Below are 17,716 nucleotides of genomic sequence, written 5' to 3' on the forward strand. Positions count from 1 at the left end.
GAAAGTCAATGTGGATGTGATGAGCTATTTTTCTTGGTTAGTCACATCGGTGTCAGAGCCGAATCACAGTGAGTCTGACTCCAAGTTCTGTGGTCACAACCACGGTGCTATATTTTCTCACTGTTTTTCTGTGTAAACAGTGCGGGAAGTGAATGATTTTTTTTGCATTCTATCTGATACCAAAAGCTCACAAACTTTGCTGTAGATATCGCACATGTGAACGAGGGCAAAGTAGTTCAAGGGTAGTTCACCAGTAACCCATTAGGGTCACGGTGCTTGTAGCTTAATCTTCATGGATGCAGTTCATTTGCCTTTGGATAGATTAATTCATGTGTTCATTATCACTGACATGAGAATGTTTCCTGAGCCCCACCCACAGGTAAGGCGTGATTCTGGACACTGGGAGGGTTATAGAGAATGAGGCATTGTCCCTCCTGCCAAGAACGCTGCTGTGTAATAGGGCAGAGTGCACAAGATGGCAGCTGTTATACAGACTATGTAAGATGCCCATGTAGTTGGTATGGATGTGTGTTTCACTTTCACGCCCACAAGAGGACATAACCACGCTATTCCTACCTGGACCAAGGAGAATGAATGTAGGCTGACTTCTTAAAAGCAGTATGTTAAGTGCAACCAACGTTTTGAAGTGAATGAGACTATCAAGCTGAATTAATCGTTTTCCTGTTAGAATAGTTCCTGCTCCAGCTCTTAAAAAAATATATTTTTTAAGGATTGATTGACTAGTCCCATTGTAAAGTACACACCTGCTGCAAAATGAAACCAGAGAGAGAGAGAGAGAGAGAGAGAGAGAGAGAGAGAGAGAGAGAGAGAGAAGTGGAATAATTTAACTTTTGTATTTGTAAAGATAATCAGGGTTTTTCTGATTACATCTTAACTTCATAAATGTTAAATAACCTATCAGCATCTAGTTGTTGTAAATTATGAAAGGGGGCCCTGCAAGGAATATTAACCACCGGGCCCCTTGTTCTTTAGCGCGCGAGGAAATGGGCTGTGGCAGCCTGTCACCGGGCGAGGGCAGCTTTGACACGGAATAGCGCCGCTGCCATCTGCACTTAGGGTAAATTGGCTCACTCGGCTTTCCACTGCTCCTCGCCGTCCGACATAAATGTATGAACTCGGGGGGCTCACCTGGGCTCGGGGCTTCCCAGCTGACTTTTCACCAACACGCCCACTTCAATCCATTTCGCCATCGGAATACCAGGGGGCTGGGCCGGTTCAGACTCCTTCCCAATGGCACGGGGTTGGCGGGGACACGGGGGGGCTGTCCTGTCACAGTCCTGGAAGTTGTGACAGTGGAGGGGCCTCATTCCTGCACGCGTGTCAGTGTTTGACATGCTCTCTGCATTTTCCGCCTCCACACCTCCTAGGTGTACATGAAGGACATTGACTTTGGATTAGCCAGGATGTGAAAAGTGTCTTTGCAGGTTCGTGCTTTGGCTAGCCATGTCTAAAGCTAGATCAGGACTGCGTCTAGCCCGGCCAGGGCTGCTCAGTGGGTTCGGCATCGTCAAGTGCACCAGGAGGTCACTGGTTAGGTTCCCTGCCCTGGTTGCAGGCCCGATCCCCAGGAGTGGGTGTGCAGGAAGCTTTACATTTAAAATGTAAAAGAGCCCTGGCCAGCTTGGCTCAGTGGATCGAGTGTCCTCCTGTGGACCGAAGGGTCCCAGGTCCTGTTCCGGTCAAGGGCACGTACCTCGGTTGCAGGCTCCTCCCTAGCCTGGGCCCTGGTCAGGGCACATGCAGGAGGCAGCCAGTCAATGTGTTTCTCTCACGTTGCTGTTTCTCTCTGTCTTTCCCTCTCTATTCCACTCTCACTAAAATCAATGGAAAAATATTCTCGGGTGAGGATTAAAATGTAAAAGGTGGTTTAACAAGGAGGTTCTGCATTTAAAGCTAAAATTCTCAGTCTGAGTGCAGCACATCTAGCACTTTTCCAAAGGCAACACGTGATCAGGCCTTTGCCTGCGATCAGTATTTCCTTCAGAGCCTCCTGTTTTTCTCTGTTTCCCAAGTTCCCCGCATCTCCGGGCTGTACCGCCTCTTGTGCCGTTTGTACACCGAGGCTATAGCTGCCAAAAGCAAGACCACGTTGCCTTCTTCAGACCTCGCCTCGTGGGTTGAGTCCTGTGCTGTAGAATTCATTGTTTCTATGACAAAGTTACACTTAAGTACTACAAAGGTAAATAATTAAACCCACACATGTTATGATCGTCAGATCAAGGAGAAAATTTCATGGGAAAGCTTATTATGTTCCTCATTCAAGGCCCATTCCTCCCCTTGAGCCAGTGTGTATGTTGAGCGTGACCAAATAAAGCTTACAGACATTAAATCATGTGACTGGACTGTGGAGAGGCTAACACGACAAGACCTCCTTTCGTTGGGATGCATTGTGAAAAATGATAGTTTTCAAACCCAAATTTCATACGTATTCAGATCCATAAGTCTCACTGACAGAGTGGACTGTCCTGACTCCATAATTAATGCGCTGGGAATTCTCTAGGTAGGTTCTGATTTGGATACTTTATGGGCTACTATGTCAAAGATCCGTGTCAGACTGGATGCGTACACAATGCCTACAGAAAAATTATTGTCACAAGCGAAACTGGTGGGGATATATATACTGTATACCTTAAGAGTAAGCCTAGGAAAGTATATGACACCATGTCTAATTGCCTTGTACTTTTTAAGAGGTGAAATGTGCTTTGTATTTATTTGCCTGCAGAGTATCTCTTTGAAAAGAACTGTTATACTTCATTTGTGTGTTTTTAATGGTGATGCCCAATTATTACTTTGGAATATGCATTCTAGTATTTCCCAGTTTATGTTTCATGCTGTTATTAATTGCTATATTAAGCAATAATATGCCTTTATGTTATAAAAGTTTAAATATATGTTGTTCTTAAGAGACAGACATTTGTTGACCGTTCTGTGCAGCATACACATATGTTTTTACTCTCTCTCTCTCTCTCTCTCTCTCTCTCTCTCTCTAAAGGGATACTGGTCCCCCAGGTGCCCGTGGAGTACAGTGTCCTACTCGATGCTGGCAGTGTGGCACCTGTCACCTCCGCTGTGGGTCAGCGTCAGTCCGTCCTGCTGGGAAATTTGACTCCATTTACACCGTATGAGATAAGGATACAAGCGTGTCAAAATGGTGAATGTCTTTCAGATGCTTGTTCTGGGCTTTTATAAAAAAAAACACACAAAACATTTTATATATTTAAAAAGAGAAGGAATAGATTCTTAATTCAAATACCAAGGCCAACATTTCATTTCTCATTTGTCCTGAGCTATTTACCCAGAAAAATCAGCGCCTGGTATTGAGTGGAGCATTATGCATTTCTGCACATTAAATCATGAATATTTAAATATAGAATTAAAATAGTGGTTTTGCAAAGTCTTGTTTTATCAGGCCCTTGAAAGGAAAAACACCTGCATCACATAGAGGGATCGCCGGTAGTAGAAGACAAATTGGGTATTACAGAAATTGCGTGGGCAATGTGGTCACCTTGGTTTTATTTAAATTTTATTCAGGAGGGGCTGGTGGGAAGGGGGGAATTATTAGAAGTTGAGTTATGAGTCAAATGAATCGTAGGTATTTTAAGGTACTTCCCTGACCCCTGTCTCATGTACGTAACCTGTCACCTTGAGTTGTGTGGCTTAGACTAGTGGTCAGTGAAGTCATCTGCCTCTCTCACTCCCTTCTTCCTTAAATGTTCTATGTTATATAACACCCAATTGCTAAGAAAAGGAAAAATGTAACTCACATTGCTGTATTTCATCTTAGGTTAAAGAAATGTTGAATATAAGATACTGTTACATGTCCCATAGGAACCTCTGGGGTTTTTTGTTTTGACTTTAAATATATTTTTATTGATTTCAAAGAGGAAGGGAGAGGGATAGAGAGACAGAAGCATCAATGATGAGAATCATTGATCGGCTGCCTCTTTCACGCCCCCTACTGGGGGTCAAGCCCACAACCTGGGCGTGTGCCCTTGACCTGAATAGAAACCAGGACCCTTCAGTCCCCAGGCTGTCACTGAGCCAAACCGGCTAGGGCGGAACTTCTGTTTTTTTGTTTTGTTTTGTTTTCATTTTTGTTTTGTTTTGTTTTTTAATTTACTGCAGTGACTTTGCTTAATACAATTCTATGTTTCAGGTGCACAATTCTATAGTACGTCACCTCTATATAGCATTGTGTGCTCACCACCGCAGGTCAGGTGTCCTTCCATCACCAGTTATTCCCCCTTTCCCCTCTTCTGCTTCCCCCACCCCCTTCCCTCTGGTAATCTCCAGACTGTTGTCTGTGTCTCTGCGTTTTTCTTTGCTTAATCCCTCCCCCTTTTGCATTCAGCCCCCCGCCCCCTCGCCTCTGACAGCTGTCGGTCTGTTCTCTGTGTCTGTGAGTCTGTTTCTGTTCTGTTTGTTAGTTTATTTTGTGCATCAGGTGAGGACTAGTTCCCTTAGAGTTGGTTAGGACGAGCGGGTGAGTGATTTTGCTCTCCTTTCGTTCTGAAAGTGTGACTCAGTTTGCCCACTTCTCTGTGCAAACCAGACCAAGGCCTTTTGGTTTGAAGGGTATTGCTGTCCCTGATCTGGTCTTCATCAAATCAGCATGGAAATAGCTTTTCATTGATGCTCCCCTGATTTACATGTAAAATCAACTTCTGTCCCTCTGGGTCCCTCCATCTAGGCTATGAAGATCCAATATCCTTCAAGTTAATTGTTTGATTCCTGTGTGTTGAGAGATGATCATTCTTTTAAAATACTGGCCAAAAAAAAAAAAACAAGATTAAGAGCATAGAAGATGTGTAGGTCACAGCTTAAGAAATTCAGCACAAGAAAGAAAAAAAAATTAATCACATTATCGCTTTGTTGCTAGAAGGATGATGATGAACTAGAGCCGTGGTCGGCAAACTGCGGCTCGCGAGCCACATGCGGCTCTTTGGCCCCTTGAGTGTGGCTCTTCCACAAAATACCACGGCCTGGGCAAGTCTATTTTGAAGAAGTGGCATTAGAAGAAGTTTAAGTTTAAAAAATTTGGCTCTCAAAAAAATTTCAATCGTTGTACTGTTGATATTTGGCTCTGTTCACTAATGAGTTTGCCGACCACTGGACTAGAGGAACCTCAATTCAGATGAGCATCAGCTTTCTTGCCTATGCCTCTGTAATGATGTGGTTAATTAATTACTGAATCTTCCAAAAATGATTCTGTATTTCAATATTCACATTTTGTAGAGGTTTACAGTACTCACCTAAAATATGTGTAGAAATGTGTATATGAAAGTTCAGATAAAATGATTTTCACGATATCCTTACCCTTCTATATGCATATGTAAATCTTTTCCCCGCCTGGTAAGTTACTAAAGTTTTTAATTTTTTTTTTCCCCAAGGAAGCTGTGGAGTGAGCAGTGGGACGTGTGTCAGAACATCGGAAGCGGCCCCAATGGATCTGAGCCCCCCTGTTCTTAGGGCCCTGGGGTCCGCTTGCATTGAGGTTACGTGGATGCCGCCCAAAGAGCCGAACGGAGTCGTCACCCACTACTTCATTCACAGGTGACGTGGACCATCACTGTTACGGTTAATTCTGTAAGAACGTGTGCGGTTCCGGGGCTGCAGAATCCGAGGCGTTTCTGTTTCCGTAGGGAGGGGTGGGAATTGGTGATCTGTGCAGCACCCACTGCGGACTGAGCTTGGTACTGGGCACGTTGACACATTATCCGAGGGGGAAGCCTCAGCCGGCATGTGCCAGCTGCCTGAGCCGGGTCTGAAAGAGGAGACCTCAGAGCTGCAGAGCCTTCTCTCTGACGAAGGGGCAGAGCGTCCTCTCCGGCTCCCTGACCCAGGAACAGGGCCATCCTAGAGGAGGGACCCGGTCTGGGGGGAGAAGTCTAAGGCTCCCCACCACCTGCCACGTGGAGGTTGGCAAGGCTTGTTCTCATCCTTGGAAGCAGGGCCTCTCATACCTGAGCAGGGGGAGGGCTCAGCCCCTAGTCCCTGTTCGCATGGCTCCCACTCAGAGAACTGACGGAGTTAACGCAGCCCCTTTGCAACAGGATGTGCAGAACTGAGTGTATCCAACTGAAAGAAAGGAGAGAAGGAAAGAGAGGGGAGGGGGAGGAAGAGAGAGAGTGAGAAGAGTAAGGAAGTGAGAGAGACAGAGACCACGGGCATTTGGGGTGAAGGGTTATTACTCTCTCCGATCTTGTCTTCATCTGATCAGCGTGGACATGGCTTTAAATTCACATTTTCTTTAAATAAATAATGAATCATGAGGAGGGAGGTACAGAGGAAGGAGGGAGGAATGGATGGATCCACGGAAGAAGAGAAAGAATGAGAGAGGGAGAGACAGACAGACAGGCAGGGGATGGGATGGGGAAGAAAGTAAAACAAAAACAGAGTCAAGAGGCAAAGCACCTGACTCTGTCTTCATTTGTTCAGGCTGCTGTAAAAAAAACACACAAATACCATGACAAGGTGGCTTTTGGACAACAAACATGTATTGCTCACAGTTCTTGGGGGGTCCAAGATCAAGGCGCGGGCGAACCCGGTGTCTTGTGAGCGCCCACCTCTGGTTTCTAGAGGGCAGTCATTTCACTGTGTCCTCACCTGGTGGCAACAGCTGGGGAGCTCTGCAGGGTCCCTTTATAAGGGCACTAATCCCATTCATGGGGGCTCCACCCACTCTGATGACCTAGACACCCTCAAATGGCTCCACCTTCTAACGCCATCACATTGGGGGTTCAGATTCAGCATATGGGACCTGGCACCACCTTTGGGACCGTAGCGCCATCTAAGGTAGGGAAGAGGCCTGCAGGGCAGACATGGCATAGACCATTTGCAGATGAGAATCCCTTCCAGAAGCAGGGCCTTCACAGCAGGCATCAGACCACAGCACGTTCCTTCTCAGCCCCTCAGCCCCACGTCAGCATCTTTCAGTCTCTCCTTTCAGCAGCCTCACACCTTCCCTCGTGTGGTCCAGCGCCCTGGCCACATATCATGAAACGGGGTTCGGGTCCCTCTGCACCTTCAGACATTGAAACCCTTTGGTTCAGAGCAGTCTTCAGTGACCCGCTGAGGGTTTGTCAGAAAATGATGACAGGGGGCGGGGGGGAAGTATTCCTGCATTTCCAGTTATGCAGGTGGCGTTGCCCAAAATGAGCAAGTCAAATTTCTTCTCAGCAGACGTTGATTTGAAAAATCATTGTTTCTTTGTTTAGTATATTTTTATTGATTTCAGAGAGCAAGGGAGAGGGAGAGAGATAGAAACATCAAGGATGAGAGAGAATCATGGATCGGCTGCCTCCTGCACGCCCCCCAACTGGGGATCCAGCCCACAACCTGGGCATGTACCCTTGACCGGGAATCGAACCGTGACCTCCTGGTTCATAGGCTGATGCTCAGCCACTGAGCCACGCCGGCAGGGCTGAGGAGGCAGAGTTCTGACTCACATGCACACGCACCTGTAAACATGGCTAATGCACATTTTCCTTTCACACTGAGCACCTTTGTGAGGGCTCTAAGCTGGCCACCCTCTTGGAGTGGATTTCTTTCACCCCCTTAATGCTAATTGCACGAGAGAACCACGTCCTATTCCTACCCTGAATGGAGGGAAATAAAGTGTCTGCTCTAAACCGGGACGCGGCTCCACTCTGTCGGTTTTGTAAATAAAGCCCGTGATTACGGCGACTATTCCGTGGCAACTCCCGAGCAGGAAAACGGGGAATGGGATGCGGAAAGCCCGCTTCGATGAAAAATACTGTAAATTGAATTTGACAGCGTTTGATGGCATTTGATTATTCTCGTCACAGGCAAACAATGATCTAAAGAGTAATATGCAGCAGAATGTGTTACTGCCTTGCCAGCTCCAAAGCAATAAACCTTCCTGCAATGTGACACAATCACTCCGCAATCATAATTGTGGCCCGTGTGATGCCTCTGCGTACAGGGGAAGGGCACTGCCTGACACAGATACATTTTGTTTTTTATTTAAAGTGAAATGGAAATGGCGCACCGGGCCGCCAGATACAATCACTATATTCACCTACATGGGCATGCATCACTCGTCGGCGATCCCGGCCGAAGTCTAAATGTGCTTAGACAACAACAATATCACATTTTTCTCAGATAGCTGCGGACAGAATCGGGAATTCGTAAGGACGGAAATAGAATGTAGACAGAGTTTGCTTTCATCCTGGGACTGCGCAGAGCTCCTTACGTAGTTACGGCCACAAGCCTGCAGTGTTTCTGGGGAGGTTATGGCTTGCAATTTCTGCTTCATCCTTTGCCGCCTCTGTCCTCCAGCCCCACCAAAGGAAACACATTTAGCTCAACCCAAAGTCGGGGTTTGGCCTATGCAGATATATTTTCATTAAATTGTAGGAAACCTATTTGCTAATCCCATTTTGAAAATGCGTGTCACTCTGTTCTCTGCAAAATTCCCCTCTCCCCCAATGATTTCTCTTCAGTAATTCCCTAAAGTATATTTTTTTATTGATTTCAGAGAGTAAGGGAGAGGGAGAGAGAGATAGAAACATCACTGATGAGAGAGAATCACTGATCAGCTGCCTCCTGCACGCCCCACCCTGGAGATCCAGCCTGCAACCTGGGCATGAGCCCTGACCAGGAATAAAACCATGACCTCCTGGTTCATAGGTCGACGCTCAACCACTGCGCCACACTGGCAGGGCATTAATTCCCTTCTGTTGTTAGTGATATCATCCCATTAAGAAGTATCTGCCCCAATACAGAGATAGGATGTTTTATGACTTTAAAAATCAACAACAAAACAGTAACCTGGTATGGACAAGACTGTAACTGTGGTTGCTTCTGTTTAGCTTTCCTGTTAATTTGATACAGTAGTTCTCCTTTATTGAATGGGGTATATGTTTCAAGACACACACCCCGCAGTGGATTCCTGAAACCACAGATAGTCACAAACCCTATATATGATAAATTTTTCCCTATACATACATAGTGATGGTAAAGTTTTATTTATAAATTTGGTACAGTAAGACATTAAGAGCAATAACTAATCAAGTAGAGCAATTATAACGGTACTAGAGGCCCGATGCATGAAATTCATGCAAGAGTAGGCCTTCCTTCCCCCGGCTACCGGCACTGGCTTCCCTCTGGCATCCGGGAGGAACCCAGGCTTCCCTTGCAGCCCCAGCTTCGTCCGGAAGGTCATCCAGAAGGATGTCCGGTCTAATTAGTATATTACGCTTTTATTATTACAGATACTATAATAAAACTTAGTCAATGAGGACTCTCTCAATCTCCCTCTTAAACCATCTTACTATCCTCCCCTTTTTCACTTACAGGAGCACTTTACGGCTTCTCCTGGGCATATCTGAGGTGGCAGCATCACTCTTGCCCTTTGGGGTCACTATTAAGTAAAGTCAGGGTGACTTGAACACAAGCACTGTGGTCCCAGACAGTCCATCTGATAGCCTGGAGGCTAAGTGACTGACAGGCTGGAGGGAGCTCTTTAAAAGGCTGTTTTGGTCAGACAGCATCAGTATGACTCCCTTTTCAAGTACATAGTGCTTAGTTTTAAAACTTACTTTGTTTTTCCTTTTAGTATTAAGCCAGATTTAATGAGCTCTAGTTGGAAAGGTGTATTATTGAAGTATCTCCCAGATGAGTTTAAGCATAGCACAGCCATTTGGCTATTCAGAGATCTTAAAATGTGATTTCTCTCCCCACAGAGAGCTCAAGAGGAAACACGTCCCGTTAAATGAACAGTTGAAGCCCAAATCTTAACTAAACTAGGAATAATTGGGGCCTGGCCAACCTCTTCTGTTCAGAGCTTATCCGACATAAGATATTCTGTTTTTAACACCACAGATAAAATACTTACCTCACCACAATATGAATTTATTAAGTATTCAGTAGGGATAAGAAAATCTTAACCAGGCTGCACTCTTTCGTTGTATCAGTGAATAAAACTTGAGACTAACATCATAATACTCCATCTCTTACATAGTACACATTTTTTTTTAAATTCACACTTTCAGGCCTTTTTTTTTTTTTTAAGAATGTCAGTTTTATGACAACCATGGCTACACCTCAGTGTGGGAATTCACGAGAGTTTAATAAAAAATTAATTGAATTGTCATAGGAAGGTTGAAGCCAGACAAAATGGAAAATGTTATCTCCCCATAGAAGTTCGTATGTTCGCTTGTTGTATTACATTCCTAGCCAACACCCTTGAAACCACTCCATGAGCGGAGACCTTGGCTGGGAGCCCTGTGGTCCATTAGAATGGATCCCTCTCGGTGGCACACCAGGTACCTGATATCTGCCTCACGTACAAAGGCCAGGCCCTGCAAACCTACACAGATTTAACCCATTGGAATTAATTCTTAATTATAATTAACTAGAGACCCAGTGCACAAATTTGTGCACCAGTGGGGTCCCTTGGTCTGGTCTGTGGGATCAGGCCTAAACCATCTCTCTGACATCCCCGGATTGCGAGAGGGCACAGGTCAGGCTAAGGGACCCCACCAGTGCACGATTGTGGCTGGGGAGGGACACTGGAGGGCACCAAGGCGTGTCAGGCCTGTTGGGCTCAGTCCCAATCAGCCAGACCCCAGCAGCAAGCTAACCTACCAGTCCGAGCATCTGCCCCCTGGTGATCAGTGCATGTCATAGCGAGCGGTTGAGCAGCCTTAGCATATCGTTAGCATATTACGCTTTGATTGGTTTGAACAGATGACTGGACACCTGGACACTTAGCATATTAGGCTTTTATTATATAGCATAAGCATTAGAAGCAGTGTTCTTAATGTCTACATTTTGGGGGGACACCCTGTATTTGCATGTGTAATTTTTTTTTTTTTGAAGTCTGGAAGTTAATACAAGAAAACGTGATTATGGGTAATGTTTCCCTTTTTAAGATTAGCCAAATATATTTATATGTTTAAACCATATTTTGAAAATGGCATTCGATTAGGCCTCTGGTGAATTCTTCCATCTGGTCTCCTTCCATCATGATACGAGGAAGAAACGATTGAAAAGTTGACTTGATACCAAAATCTCCTACAAAGCCATGTCCTCCTCTGTCTGCCCACCTGGCTTTGAAGTGTGCAGCTGTCCCTGACCGCCTGGGTTCCCTTCCAGACGTCCCGCTGGCTCTGACGAGGAGGCCCTGGTGTTTGTCTGGTCGGAAGGAGCCTTCAGGTTTACCGATGCTGCGGGCACCCTGAGGCCGTTCACGCTCTACGAATACCAGGTCAGAGCCCGGAACTCCAGGGGCTCGGTGGCGAGTCTGTGGACCTCAGCACGGACACGGGAGGCCCCACCCCAAGACCTGCCGGCGCCCTGGGCTCAGGCCACCGGTGCTCACTCAGTGCTGCTGAACTGGACGGAGCCCGGCTCTCCCAATGGCATCATCTCCCGATACCACGTGGTCTACGAGGAGAGGCCAGAGGACCCGACGTTCAGCATCTCCCCCGTGCGTGCTTTCACAGTAGCGGTGAGTACTGACAAAGATAGTAGATACCTAGGTTATCGGGTTAATATGCTGAGATTCTTTGTTTATATCTGACTTGTCATTTTTTTTTTTCACTTGGGGGTTAAATATGTGAAAATCTTCCACTTGTTAAAAGAAGCAGTGTGGTCATGGGAATAATATACTGAACTGAATATAAGGGATATTGGCAACTAGTTTGCTGAACACAATTAACTCAAGCAAATAAATGAATCTCTCTTTCCCTGATTTCCAAATCCACTAAATGGAAATATTAAAATTGTATCTCTATATCTCGTGGGGATGCGGCTGAGATAAAATTAGATAGAAATTTAATTTTCTATTTTCTTAAAGATCCAATTGTATCACATATCTATACCTCTGTAGGCACATTGATATAGATAAATATAAGGATTATATGAACGGAACAGTATCACCCATAATAGATGTGGAGTTAGGTATCTTTAGATATAGCTATGTGATATGATGGGCTCTTTGAGGAAGAAGAAAATTAAATTTCTAGGTACATCTGTCTAGATGTGCAAATGGAGATGTGGACATCCCATGCTCTGTCACTTAGTGCTGATTTTTCTGGGTTGGCCCACCTCTGGGCTGTAACACAGTTCAGTTCACCAGGTATCTCTTGGGGCTCCCTATATGCCTGGCATAGCCTAAGCTTCTATAGGAGATACAGAAATAGACAGGTCCTTGTCAGGGAGCTTTCCAAGAGCATGTGTTCAGCCTTTTGTAAAGGTGTCTAAAGAAGGAGGTCCTACCACTGGGTTCCAGTTCCTCGCCATCAGAGAAGCATGCTCCTTTTATCCTAGACAAATCCCTCTCCCCCGTAATGCAAACCCACATCAACAGCATGCCTTTTCTGTACTCGTGCAACAGGTCTTTAAGGTCAGGGACTTTAAGATTATTGACTTTTCAATCCAATTTGGCAAATAGTCATCGAGTACTATATCCAATATGTCAATATTCAATTCTACACTCAACTCTGTGAAGTCTGCCATGAGACTGGGTCCTTGCGCACAGCAGACGCTGGGAAGAAGATGAATAATCCAGGCGGAGGTACAGAGTCTTACTGCTGGGCATTTTGAGTCTTTACGTTTCTTTGCTTCTGAGTTTCTGCTGCTCGTGTTTTGATGATTCCCTTTCAAATCTTTCTGTGAGTGCCCTCCTGGCTCTGCTTACTACGTCTCTAACCCCTTTACTAGCTAAACATCTTCCCTATCTGCTTCCATTTCTGTGCCCGCCCTAGGACATTTTTCAAGTCCTTGTCTCATAGATGGCTTTGGCTGAAATTCTCCAAAGAAAGGAACTCTTATTTTTGATTGGTGAGACACGGAACCAGTCCTCACAGCTGCAGGATTACAATTCAGTCCGCAGACTTGGCAAGAGGAATCGCTAATTCCCCTCCCTTAGTCTCTTGGTTATTGGGGTCCCATCTCTGCACGAGGTGCCACCAGTACGTTGCTGGTAGTGTCGTGCCAACACCAGCGTGTCCCACAGTCCCCCCAGAGCTGTTTACAGACAGGTGGACGTTGCTGGGAGAGCCACAGAAGACAGATGCGGTGGATGCATGAGTCCTCCGATGGTGGCAGTGGATGGAGAACTGGCAGTGGGGGTCCTCCACGGGGGTGGAGAGCATATGTGTTGGCAGGAGCAGGAGCAGCAGCAGCAGCAGCCGAGGCAGCAGGAGAGGAGAGATGGAAAGAGTGTGGGTTTGAATGTGTCACCAGCTTCTCTCCCAACCTCCCGAAGTTTCATCTCCTTGTGGGCCTACGTAGGTCTTTCTAAGGAGAAAAGAGAGAGATCTAGATGGTTAGGGTCTCTTTGGACCAGTGCCCATCGCCCCCGAAAACAAGCTTTAGGCAGAAGTCCTCAAACTCCCTTCCCAGAGGCTCTGTGATGAATTGTGCGGTGTCAGGAGAGAGGCTGCACGTAGCCTCGCTTGGCACGCGAGCGTTCCGTGGTGGTGTGTGCAGGGAACTCGCCTGGCGAGGCTGGCCACCCTGCTGCCACCGTTGCGATTTGTTTGCTTTTCCTTCCTGGCGCCCGCCATTCTACTGGCAGAAGTAACTTGGGATTTAAAGGCGAAGGTGGTTTACCTGTCAGTCTGTGCTCTAAGTGTATCCCTGCCTACCCCCATCTCCCCGCCAGGGTTATACAACACCAAGTCCAGATCATACGTTTGCCCAGGATCCAGAAGGATAGATGGTCCTTCGCCCTGTGCGTAGAATCAAGCATGCAGAGCTGAGGGGTAAGCGAGTCAGATGGGTCACTAAGAGTTGGCTTCCAATCTGGAAATAAAATATAAACTCGAGTCTCTAGATTCTAGTTGCCAGACTCCCTTGCCCAATGTCATGGAGGAGGTATTCAGAATTTCCTCGTGTGGCCTTCTCAAATTCGCCATTCGGTAGATGTGTTGTGGGGGAAACAGGATACTTCGTAATCGCCACATTATGGATAGTTTGTGAGTAAATTGATCGGTTTATTTTTAAGTTCATTTTGGTTTTGGCTTAGTATGGTGTAAAATATTATTGCTCTTTACACATGATCTTAAATTAGGTGTAGCTCTTAAAATGTGGTGGTTCTTGGCGTTTTCTCCCCAGATACCCTTATAAGACAGATTTTCTATCTAGAAAAACCATCTTTCCAAAATAAAGAGAAAATTGTAATAAAAGCAATTACCATATATTTCTGTATCAGTTCTATAAGCTGAGACTTTTAGATTTTATAATATGAGGTAACTGTGTCATCCACTCTTTTATATAAAAGATACAAAGTATGGGTGGGTGAATGTCACACAAAACCATGAATATTGGCTGGCACAACCCTTTTTATTGTAATGGTGTATTTGGCGTGACAAACTTTTCACTTATTAGATTTATATTATCTTTATCCCGTTTTTCTAATAATACCCTATCAATCACAAGTGAATATTGGGGATCTACTTTTAACTCAATATCATTGGGGACTGCGAAAAATAGATCCATATAAGTCTTCTTAAACGTCATGGAACTGCTCCTTTGAAAGAGCTTTATTTTTCTCCAGCCACTTTATTCCAACAAGGTCATCAGGCCTCTCTTGCTCTCTCATCAATAGTCTCTAGGGCAGGTCCGCCAGTCACTGTTAGTGACAGCAACCACCCCGATTTTAGTAATCAGGACTCATTGCAGGTGTTTAAAAAAAAGTCCAGTCTAAAACCTGACTGGTGTTAATGGATCTACAGTGGAGAAGAGAGGGCGTGTTCATTTTTCTTCCTCTTCTTCTCTTGTTGATGTCCCCAGGATCTTGGCAGAAAAGACAGAATTAGGCATAAAAGGAGCAGAGCCTCATTCATTAATATTGTTCTCGCCCATCCATCATTGCTGCCTGTGGGGCAGGTGCCTCCTGGGATTTCCTCTGTGGGTTGTGTAGCCGTCTCCCATGGGAAAGCCCACGCTTCCCAGTCCCTGAAGCAGGCAGTACACTCTCGGGCTAACTCCTCGCACCCCGATCCGTACTGCCCCAGAGATGCACCCCACACCCTCCTTTACTTCTGGGCACCCCTCTCCAGAGCAGTCAGCCAATATCAGGCTCTGTCACATTGACAAGACTCATTCCTTTCTTGGCATCCACCAGAACTGGGGCCAACTTGTTCACTCAAATGAGGAAAGTACAGCTTGTCCAACAGGAACTTCTCTACTTGACCTACCACATTGGGTAAGACTCGCCACTTCAGAATGCATTGGACAGAATCCGAGATCAGCTTCTCTGTTAGGCCAGATTCCCAAATCTTGGGATCACCTAAGAATCTCAGCCCGGCTGGGATGGCTCAGTTGTTGAGCATCAGCCCATGAACCAGGAGGTCCCTGGTTCTATACCCAGTCAGGGCACGTGCCCAGGGGTTGCGGGCTCAATCCCCAGTTGGGGGCATGCAGGAGGCAGCCAATCAATAATTCTCTCTCATCATTGATGTTTCTATCTCTCTAGCCCTTCCTCTCTCTCTCTAAAGTGTGTGTGTGTGTGTATGTATATGTATATGTGTGCATGTATATGTATATGTATATGTACATGTATGTATATGTATATGTATGTATGTATATTTACAGAATCTCAGAAAACCCTTCCTCTTCTAGTGGCTGCATCAAAATTGAGTGTCTTCATCTCAGTGGCAAGCCTCTTGAGTAGAGTAGGAATGTCCACCTCACCTTTCCTACAGACACCCCCAACTTCTTATGTTGTTTTCTTGGCTATCCCTCATCAACCTGAGAGAGGAAGGTGGGGTATCCCTCCTGCCTCCCCCAGGGGGTGAGGAGGTAACCTGAAGAAGCTTCTCTCCTGATTCCCTTCTTTCGCTTGTTTTCCATTAACATTGGAAGTCTCAAGTAGAAGCCTCTGTGCCCCACAGAAAGCAATGAGGGCTGGAGCAGAACAATATGGATGAGATAGTGAAGAGCCGGGATCTTCTCTTATATGGGTGGTCTTACACAGATCTTCCGCGGAACATGGTCCTCGAGGTGAAAGGCTAGTTCTGTCTGTCAAGTCCTGCAGAGGTGTGTCTCGCAGCTCCGGTAGAAATGCGCATTGCCTAGAATTTCTCTCAGCTGCTCTCATCACTCCCCAGTGCATCCTGTCCCATCACTCCATGGCCCCGTCATCTTCCTGGTTGCTCAGGCCGGGACATCCTAGAGTCCTCCCCTTCCTTCCCACCCTTCACTGCGCCCTAGGGATTCTACTTCTAAAGGATCTGGAACCCTTCTGCTGGTCGGCCACCTTGGGATCTTCTCACACATTGTTTCCTCCTCCTGCTCTAGTGATCATGACCTTACACTTCAAACGTCTTCCTTCTGAATCGTCGAGCCTGCACTAAGATGCTACTAGTACTTACTCCCAAGGCTAAGGAAATGAATACCTATACAAAGGACTAGAAACTGCCAGCGGCAATGTAAATAGGCAGCTTAAGGAGTTTTACCATTTGGATTAACAGAGGCTGGAAGAATGAGCAAATGTAGAAAATCCTTAATTTGTGCAAGGCAGCTGCATATACTCATTGGGTCAGGAATGAAACGCCTTGTGTTTTATATATTTTAAGCTTTCCTCCCCTCGCGCCAAAATTCGGATGCTTGCTAATTTAAATGCTTTCGGATACCAGGCTGTTAATTTCCAGGTAATTTCTCAAGTCCTGGGTTAGGTTCTATTTCTTAATGGCCTGGAGCAAGACTGTGCTTTGTGTCTCCCTGGTGTTTAGTGCTGCCCATCCCCCCCTTCTACCTGGTGCCTGCCCCTCTGGGAACCAGCTCAGGCCGTTTCTACTCCCCCTAGCTGTGTTCCCCTGCCAGGCACGCACAAGACCCCGCCCACTGCCCGAGATCTGGGATCATACCAGCACAACTTGCGGTCTTTCTCTCTCTCTCTCTCTCTCTCTCTCTCTCTCTCTCTCTCTCTCACTCACTCACTCACTCACTTCCCATATAGAACAGATTCTGCCAAGTTGGCACCTCCCTATTTCACCTCTGCCCACAAGCAGACTCTCTCAGCGTAGAGGGGCAGTTGGTGGGGCAACTGCCCTCTAAGTCAGGTATGCTGCTATTTTCTGGCCTTTGACTGGGTTATAAGGAAACCCTTGAAGAACCCCCCCAAATCCCACCAGTCTTATTAAAACCATACATGAAAGTGGAACGAACTGATGCGCACACTGACGGACGGGCCCAGGCCATAAGTTCAGAAGAGATGCCACTTAGCAGCGACAGCAAGCTGCACACGGCAGCGAAGAGCAGGAGTTAATTGAACTACGGTGCCCTTGTCACAGGTGCAAAGGAGCCCCTACCTGAGACGAGGTGGCTGCCCCCAAAGTGCCCTGTTGCAGCCAGGAGATCACCTCCTGGGCTCCGCAAGGGCTTCTGGGTGAGGGGGAACCAGACACAGATGACCAATTCCTTTATGGTTCACGGCCGATCAAAGTGAAATTCAGCATCTGTTCAGGACAAGTGACCACTGTAACGGCTGTAATATAACCTGCTAAATAGAGAGGGAATTGCATTAGAGCAAGAGGTTAGCCGTGATTATCGGCAGGTGAGTGCTTTATTGAAGTTGAAAGACCATTAACATTGATAGAGTAATTATTTCAACTTGAAAGTAATTACCTTGATGGGTGATAACTTCTCCAGTGTTCCCGGGTTTGATTGGGCCAAACAATCGCGAGCTCCTGAAGCCTAGAAAAATATTACAACAATA

General features: G+C 46.2%; 1 protein-coding gene across 1 annotated transcript in view; it reads left to right on the plus strand.

Moving 5' to 3' along the window:
• Positions 1-17,716, plus strand: part of USH2A (usherin) — a 407,070-nt gene that overhangs the window by 329,740 nt on the left and 59,614 nt on the right. The window contains exons 58-60 of the mRNA XM_054712927.1: positions 3,014-3,172; positions 5,412-5,574; positions 11,143-11,497. Of these exons, the coding sequence (XP_054568902.1) occupies positions 3,014-3,172; positions 5,412-5,574; positions 11,143-11,497 (677 nt within the window). The remainder of the gene's footprint in view (positions 1-3,013; positions 3,173-5,411; positions 5,575-11,142; positions 11,498-17,716) is intronic.

This window comes from Eptesicus fuscus, chromosome 24, assembly GCF_027574615.1.
Source record: "Eptesicus fuscus isolate TK198812 chromosome 24, DD_ASM_mEF_20220401, whole genome shotgun sequence".
Lineage (NCBI taxonomy): Eukaryota > Metazoa > Chordata > Mammalia > Chiroptera > Vespertilionidae > Eptesicus > Eptesicus fuscus.